We start from the raw sequence: 9387 nt of genomic DNA on the forward strand, positions 1-9387 counted from the left end.
CAGGTATTTGAGCAACTTCTCTACTGCATACATACTGCTCAGAGTTACTTATTCTTTAATTACAAAGTCATTTACTGGAAGCCACCAGGCATTGAGGACAATTATTTCAAAATTAAGATATTCAGAGTACCGCCAAGTTGAGATAGTCACTCTGCAAGTTCTGTCTCCAATGGTGTATTATTGAAAAATGTGCGCTATTTTTAACCCTCAGACTATTTTTAGATGTTGTGCAGCTGATTGCAAGTATGTTGCCGAACATCAAAGATCCTATTCTTCTGAAAGGGCAAGCGGAAACCCGAGAGCTCATTATGGATAATAATAATAATAATTTGTTGCAAAGGCTTGTAGCATATGAATCCGTCTACTGTCTGATAACTCTTCTATTTAAATCTTTCAAAGCACGAAGACTCCTAATTTCACCTGAGCGGACTCTCTTTCCAAAACAAAACATGCTCGTTAACTCCAGGCGGTCGTTAGGCCGCAAGCGAAGGCAATAATCGATTGAGTGTCAGCTAAGGTAGAAGCAAACCAGTCAAGTACACCAAGAAAAGCATGATTGTGAATTACCAAAACTAGGACACCACTAATCAACGTAGCATTAGGATTTAATTGAAATTTAAGTCTATGCTTCCCATATTCCCGGCTCTCTCAAAACTGTATAGGCCTCTTGATTTTGTTATCCCTTGCTTTCTCCGAGAGGTGTAATTGTGATAACATGCTCACAATACATTTACTTGACTTTCCTTTGTCAAGTGTTGTGCATTGCTTTTGTATGTCCCATGTTATAGAATAAACATATCAATTGGGATCCGTTGTGCATTGTAAAGGGAACAAAACATTATTTCTGATGAAGTTCCAAGTTCTCTATTTTAGTCTTTTCTGTTGATAAACATTTGTATGTTTTATCTTGGACTAATGAAAGGCACATTGTAGTATCTTCCTGGTGAAACATATCTCCAGAAGTTGCTCTTTGATAGTTAATCTATATATCTCCATAATCATCATTGCAATGTGACCGCTGCAGTGTGGATGTCAACAGGGTTTTCATGACGTGTGACTTTCGATTCTTATACGCTCCTTTGTACCGGCTGATAAGTTACAAAATGAGCCCATGCAAAAAAAAGAATGTCAGTAATTTAAGTCCTGTTGAAATCCAGTCTAGATTTAATAAATAAGATCTAATATTTATACATTTGTATAGTTTATAAATAAAAATGTCAAGTATATCAGACAAGTATAACAATTTAATGAAATTAGTTAATTGCTTATTCAATTATGGAAAAGATTAGATTATCCTGACAAACAGTAAGTAACAGTGGTCCATTTATTGTTTCACTATAAAATTCAGTTTTGTGTGACAAATACAGCCAGTAAAATGTATTTCCTATGGCCCACACAATCAGATCATTATTTAGCCTGTAAATAAGAGTACATTGCAAACAATAAAGAGAATATATATGTATAGTATAAAGTTTTTTATTCCAAATATATTAAAATATTTACATCACAATCATTTCAGACAGCATTTGTAACAGACCTGCTGCCATTTCCCTTATATAGTGTAATTGTATATTTCAAATCATAAGAACATACATTTACAAAATACATTTACACATCCCTGTGTTTTATCACATGACCTGGGAAATAGAATTGATCCCAGTCGAGACCCCTAAATATTATACAAAAAAAAAAAAAAAAAAAAAAAGATATTATATATATACAATGACCTGACCCTGCTACCAATTGTTGCATGAGGTTTAGAAAAGTGACCTGTGCATTATCTTTAAATGTAATTATAGGAATCTATAAACCATTACCACAGAAATGGGGGGTAAGTTCAAATATCTTGAGATTTGCAGAAAGCAAGTATTTACACACATCTGTCCATCCATCGTCCAACTCTTGGATCAAGAGCAAAAGCATTTAAGGCAGTGAATTTAGTATTTAAATGGGACAAGAATGATTAACAACATACACTTGCCCTTTAAACACTGTTTGCAGCCTCGATGTCTTAACATAAATCCACATTTGGAAGACGAATGTGGTGTCACTGATTCGCTGTAAACACCGCAGTGATCGAGAGGACGCACTGGATCACAGCTGTTCTGACGCAGCGCAGGGTTCAGCACACAAGCCCGCTGCTCAGAGGAAAGGGTGCCGTGCAGTCCAGCGACGCAAGGCATCACATGTTGTAACTAGTTCACAGCATCGTAACTCCATAAATCCCTTTTCACCAAGACCTGTTAGTGTTTGCATTTTTTACCCTATGAAACGTCATCTTTGTACTCTTACAAGAGCAATACAAGATGCATAAAAAAAGAACATAACATTTAAAGAGCTGAATTCTTAAACCACTTCACGTCTCCCTGATGTTCACCTTTTTATGACTTGTTTGATGCAGGGAATTGTGCTTTCACACAGTCAAAGTCTAAGCGTTGCCTCATCACATTTGTGTAAAAAAACAGCTCATATTTCACAATGTTCACTCCGCACTTTACACTCTGTATCGACTCTTCCACGCTCCAACAAAACGACCTTTGAAAAGGTCCTTTCTTTGACCCTTTACACACTTCATAGAAATTTCTTCAAGCAACGGGCTAAAGTTCAGGTCTTCAGATACTTCCCTTCCCCCAGAGACACGGCACGCAGCTCTTTGTAGATCTCAGATTGGAGAAATCGTGGGTACGAATTGTTCTCCATTAGGTAGTAGACTCGTTTCTGGGCAGCGCTGAAGCAGGAGGGGGTGGGCAGCTGCAGGTTCTGAGTGATGGCGTCTTTCGTATAAAAATCCAAGTTGATCTAAAACAAGACAGGGAGATTTGTGAAACTGAGAATATTTACAAAGTTCAAATAGTTTGAAATTAACAAACTAACTCTCTACAACAAAGTAGCAAAGCCTGAGTAACAGGGTCAATACACTCACTTGTATATCCTACCACATATTTATAGGGGCCTTTTTCTGAGGTATAAAGGGATTTTGACTCATTCATTGTCTTGATATTAATAAGATCAAATGCATATTAACCTCTTTTGGGGCCTCACTCATGATGAATTCTTCATAAATCCACTTTGCCCTGGAAGCCGTCTTCGCTGGCGATGTGATTTTCCTGAAATCCTCGCAGGCGAGCCAGAACTCGAGATTCTCCTCACAGAACTCCGATTTCAGGAAGATCCGGAACGCAGCCAGTCCGTCTGAGAGAGAAAGACTTTAGTGGAAGGAGATGATCTTTGTGCCTAAATAACAGCCACACAGGCTGAAAAGATTAGAAAGGTAAGCAAGTAAAATCCAACACAAAACAAATATAAATCTGTCTCTTGCCTGGCCTAGCTGTAACTAATATTTGAAAGTGTTGGATCAGTATTATGCAGAAACCCTTGCAAATGTCCAAAATGTTTGTCATCAAAAAAGAAAACTCACATTTATAGGCAAGTAGTATTTCCAAGGACTGGGCCCATTCGTTTACTTCATCAGCTGTAGGCCTGTCGAAATGGAAGAATGAGGTTTCTCAATTAAAATGTACTCATTACATAACTCAGTAAAACCAATATACATTTTCATTTATATAGCATTTATGATGACAAAGTATATACCGAGTACAGCCCTTGCCACATTGCACACACGTTTGCCAATTTAAGATTTACTTCAATAATAGAAGTGTGTTACCTATAGGACTTTCTTCTCGAGAAGGAGGTCTTCATGGTAGAAGGTCTTTGCAGAAAATATCTCAACCTGGATCTCCAGTCTTTCTGTCTGCAAACAGTGAGAGTATATAGCATTAGCACAAGCATTTCACATGCGTTTCATCTGTCTTCAATGTCTTGTGCTTCTACAAATTGATGACAATGTATGGCTAACCTCAGCCAATATTTTATTCTATTTCTAATTGCTCTTACCATATTAACACTATTAATGACATCAGAAATCTAGATTATATTGACTTCATATACATTCAACTTTATCACACAACGAAACTAGTGTATTATTGTTGATATTATCTTAAAACAAACCTGTTTCTCTTATTCTCCACCAGGATGTCCGACGCCTCAGATAAATCCTTGTGTGCGGCCTGATGCATCATGACCAGATATAATGCTGTCTGCATCCTCTCTTCCCAAACGCTCCCTGCAAAGACTGTACAGATTGTCGAAATGCTGTGTGTGTGGAGCTTTATGTTCTCGCAGTATTGTTTCAGGCCTGGAGGCAGTCTCAGCGCTACCTGCTCTGGCCAGCGATTGGCTGCCGTGTTGTGGATTTGCGCAAGACTGCATGAGTAAGAACATTTCTCACCAGGATACAGCTCTGACGCCGAGATGCACACAGTGCTGCCTCGGGCGAAGCACAGGCATAGCTCTTGCTCAAGAACAGAAAATAAACACTGTGCTTTATCAGCTGAACATAGTTTTAGAATTTGTGAAACCAGTTTTTACTATCTGGAGATTTAGATTTGCTTCAGTGCTTTTCTGTATTTGTTACGCTTGGAAGCACATTCTTGCTTGTTTTGCAGCAGGATCAAGCACTCCTAACTTTTGGAAGTGAATGATGATGTGCCTGCACTTTGGTGAGGCTGCAAACAAACTAAAAAGTTAACTTTTCATATGTGGAAGACAAGAAACCCCTACACTACATGGGACAAACCATGTTGTATTCTGTATAAACATTAAAAAAATAAATAAATCATAAAATCATATTGAGGTGGCATTCAAATAAATGATTTTAATTTAAATAGATGTCATAAACGCATCAGAATGCTAAATGTGAGGATTGACCAACTGAAAGCCATTATAGACTGAACTCTAATTTAGTTAAGTCCACAATACTCCCAGCCGACACCCCCAAGCGCATTAGATTTACATAGATTGCACTGGAGCTTTCTAGGAGAAAATATTTCAGCAATGCAGGTCAGCGGGTGATAAGAATTTGAAACATTGTTTGTGAAGTTATAAATAGCCTTGTAAAATTTAGTTTGAGACTAAAAATAGCATCTAACTGCATCACCCATAATACTACAAATTACTGCATTCCATGTTTGACCCTAACAAATTCCTTTCAATATTGGACATGTATCCTGTAGTTCTGGATACATTTAACTGAAGAATTAAAGTGAGTTGTAATTTAGACCTTTATTAATTGATATTATTATTTATTAATTATAGTAACTAAAAGTATCAAATTATATGTACTCCATCTCCCCTTGTATCAGTTTCTCTCATATCCAAGTAGATATTTTGTGATGTATCCTGTATCTGTTATTTTCAGACCAATATATATAACTAATATTTGTATGAATGTGTCTTTTTTTTTTTTTTTTCCCTTTTATTGAAACAATCGTCTGGGAGACCCAGCAGTATCAATTTCATTATAGTTTCTGATGGAGACATCCTAGGGTTAACTAACCTAAATTGATGGCGAAAGCACATGTTATGGGTATATAGTTGGACTAAAGGAATCGTTACCTAAATTAAAAATTAACTTGCAGTCAAAGTGTTTTGCCCTCAGGGAAGCGTCATCGCCTCCAGGTCTATAGGGTTTAAAGAGTGTTATAGTCAGAAACCAGTTTGGTTACAACAGCTTCAATTCACTGGCTGCCAAATATCCATGTTTTCCTCATAGGGTTTGACAATACAATACACAACTTTTGCCTTTTATGGTTTTATAATTCAAAATCAGAGGGTCAGAAACAAAAGTTCCCATTTGTGTATGTGCAGGATGAGAAATCTGTTCTGCAGTAAATCCTCTTACCAGAAAAAAGCAAGCTCGTCAAGAGATATTGGCTGGGATTACATCAAAACCTTGACCCGCCCCCTAATAAAAAGATGACAAATTTACATACAGCTTTGTAGCTTGCCATTAGAGAGAGGGTCAAAGTCTACGTAATATCTGTTCCAAAGAAATTAATAAGACTTGCAACGTGGGACCACTCCCCTTTTTTTTTTTTAGGATTAGTGTCCTCGAATGTTAAGGAAGCAGAGTGTATAGGGTCAAACATTAAAACCAGTTCAATTTGTAACAGGAGATTGCAGCAAGGACACAGCGGATATGGAACATTTTAAGCAACTGAATCTTTGTCAACACATCCTCCGGCCTTTATTGTGACCCGAGAGTTGCCCATAACCAAAGTTACGTCACTTTCTTTCCTGTGGTAATTATACCCCTGCCGGTGTCTCCAGGGTGGAGGTGCAAGGTGTGGCTGGGTTTAACGATGATTGCTGATTAATCTAGAAAACAAGTTCATTTTTGCACCTTAATGCATGATTTAAGAGTGAATGAGCAAAGTTCATTTCATCACACTTACTACTAAGGAAGATGCAATTGACTTAATTCGTTTTAGTGCTCAGTTTTCAATGGTTTTGTTTGTTCTTCACATTTGCTACAGGTGTTGCATCACACACATTTTGTTTAGACCCTCTCCGCTATGTGACCTCTGCACTCCATAGGGCTCTACGTTTCCATGTTTGTCTGTTGTATGTTTTTTCTACTGATCAGACCATCAGTTTTTAACACGAACAGGGCAAAGATGTGAACATAATCTGCACAGAAGCTATCTTTTACAGGAAGCGATTGCCGACATCAATACTACCAGCGCCTACTAGCTGGTTCAGAGGCTTTGACGCAGTTCATTGTCAGGACCAGGACAGTCACTGTTTTCTCGTTGATGACTAGGTAAAGATTTGAATTACAGTTCAGGGGGAGGACAACCCCAGTCTTACACTTTGGCATAACCAAGCATACGTAACAAAGATATTGCCAACATTCTCGGAAAAACCACACTACCTCAAACACCTCCTTTGTAGCAACTCCTTGGTTCAAGCCACCCAAGTGGTGAGGAGGGGCTTCTGATGACCTTGTTCTAACAGCCAGGTCATCACACCTTCAATCTAAAGCAGTGGTCTCCAACCCTGGTCCTGAAAAGCCCCAATCCAGCAGATTTTGGAGGGATCACCAATTTATAAACACCTGAAAGTATTTAATTAGAAACAATTAAGCAGGTGATTTGGGAAATTCAGTAATTTAGGAACCACCTGAAGAACTTCAGCTTCTCAAGTCAAGAAATCCCTTTGTTGAGCTGCTTAATTGATTAATGACCCCCATGTGTTCCCAGTATGTAGAAATTGTGAGTTAAGGTGACCTATAAGATTGAGTAGATTGGGGCTCTCCAAGACCAGGGTTGGAGACCACTGATCTAGGGAGTTTAGGCCAAAATTAACTCTATGTACTGTCTATTATATACATCTGTTGGAGTTAATAGAACCTCTTCCAGCCATGGAGAACCTAACAAAATTAATAACAGCATATCCCATATTCTCTCAAACAAATGGGGTACAATCTAACTTACTTATTCAAACTGCTCTCCTTTTATTAGATATAATATATAATGATATATTAGAATCCTCATTTATACAGCAACACATTTCCAGAATTTTGAATTAATCCTTTAAGTGTCAGCAGCCAGCAAGAATGTAGACTAGTTTTTCTGTTTCATAATTTATTTCATAGAACATTTTGATTAATGAATTAAAGACAAATTCAACAATTGATGCTTTTACTTGTCAATCATGTAAAGGTATCATTTATGTGTTTGAGACCAAATCATGCTACCCTACCATCGGAAGATATTTCAATTAGTGAATGCACATTTAATTGCCTAATACGTCTTCCTGTGTCAATTATTGCAAAACAATACCGCCCACTTCTCTCTTTTTGAGACATGTGGTTGGCAAGACCTTTAGTGCAGCTCTTGAACTTGACCAACAGTGGGTGCAACAGCAAACCTGAGTGGGTGTAGATGTCTGCTCTTTAAAGAAAGACCACCTTTGCAACCCCACCATGAAACCAAGCCCTTTTCCATTTGTATGTACAGAATGAATGACTGTCAACCGTTTCCATTCACATTAACACAGAATGATTCATATATTAAGAAACAACACTGTATAAATATAGTCTGCTGTCATTTATTTAATTTTATTTAATACGTAATTAAATCCCTTTCTTTCTGACCTATTCAAAGTCTGTCACCTTAATAATAGTTCAGTGTTCTCTCTCTCTCTCTCTCTCTCTCTCTCTATATATATATATATATATATATATATATATATATATATATATATGAATCCATTCACTGATATGATGCACCTGGATTTGTTTATAAGAACTTCCCTGCCATGGATTTGAATATTTCCCTTACTTTCATCCAAACAGTAATCATGCTTTGAATAAGGCTTCATTGTACACAGTCTGAAATAGAAACGCATTTGCTTAATATCATAAATCCAAATAAGAAATCGTGCAGTATTTAAAAGAAATGCATTCAAATTGACACACAGCAGTGCAACCACGAGGGTAACCCAAGAAAGTGCCATTGCATTGAAAAATGACTTCATAATAATAATAATAATAATAATAATAATAATAATAATAATACAGCCAAGAAAGACTGACTTACATTAAAAATAGCCAGAGGTGATAGATTCATAACAAAACTAAACAAAACAACATATCAGAGCTGCACAAATCTTTTATAAAAACATGAAACAGGCATTTCATTATTTTGTGTGTGTGTGTGTGTGTGTGTGTGTGTGTGTGTGTGTGTGTGTGTGTGTGTGAAAAGGTCAGTTCAAGCTAAGCCCAATAATGACACAGCAATGTGTTTATTGTACGCATTGTGTTATGAAAGCACTGTCATTTTCACCTCTTACCAAACCCAAACCTCCCTCCCCAGGATTTAGTTGGAAAATTAAACACCATTGCTGACGACAATCACATCCACCCTATCCTCAACCTTGTGCTTCAATAATGGAAAACTGAACAAAGCTAACCTGTCCAGGAAACAAAATACACAAATACAAAAATATACGCACAGGAATCACTTCAAACAGGTTCTTCATAGGGAAAACAATGTTCTGTATACTTTCTTTCAGAGTTATATTGATGTTTCAAGGTCTTATCAAGTGCGACTGTGTGGCAGATGGGTCTTATGAATGAATACCAGAGATATCAGTTGCAACAGGTGTAAGGCTTTGTGTGTGCCAACAGTGATTACAAAACAATTCCTTTCTTCCACAAATAAACCAAACAAGCTTAAATGAGTGGGCTTTAATTAGTGTTGAACACTTAATCTATCTTTTGGAATGAGTTTAAAGGTACCATAGATATTTTCTTGAAAAGATTAATTGGTAAAACTCGGAGCCAGTTGTGGAAATCATCGCACTTCCAACGACCAGCTACTCACGTCATGGTTCTGTCTCGGCCAGAGTTAGAGGCCATCAATCATGTATTGCTGCACTGTTTTATCTTCATCTTTATGGTAGTAAGACCAGTCATATTGTGTCAGGGATGTGTTACCATTAATATGAAAAAATCTATACATTTATTAAACATGTAGAGGAAAC

General features: G+C 37.2%; 1 protein-coding gene across 1 annotated transcript; it reads right to left on the reverse strand.

The window, feature by feature from the left end:
- Positions 1 to 1460: 1460 nt before the first annotated feature.
- rgs2 (regulator of G protein signaling 2) lies at positions 1461 to 6792 on the reverse strand. The gene is made up of 6 exons (XM_066692240.1): positions 6773 to 6792; positions 4009 to 4132; positions 3665 to 3751; positions 3419 to 3480; positions 3026 to 3192; positions 1461 to 2799 (listed from the first exon to the last, which is right to left on the reverse strand). The coding sequence occupies exons 2-6, from the start codon at positions 4101 to 4103 to the stop codon at positions 2605 to 2607; spliced, it is 606 nt and encodes a 201-aa protein (XP_066548337.1). The 5' UTR covers positions 4104 to 4132; positions 6773 to 6792; the 3' UTR covers positions 1461 to 2604.
- Between the last annotated feature and the right edge of the window lie 2595 nt (positions 6793 to 9387).

Source organism: Amia ocellicauda, chromosome 19 (assembly GCF_036373705.1).
Source record: "Amia ocellicauda isolate fAmiCal2 chromosome 19, fAmiCal2.hap1, whole genome shotgun sequence".
NCBI classification, from domain to species: Eukaryota; Metazoa; Chordata; class Actinopteri; order Amiiformes; family Amiidae; genus Amia; species Amia ocellicauda.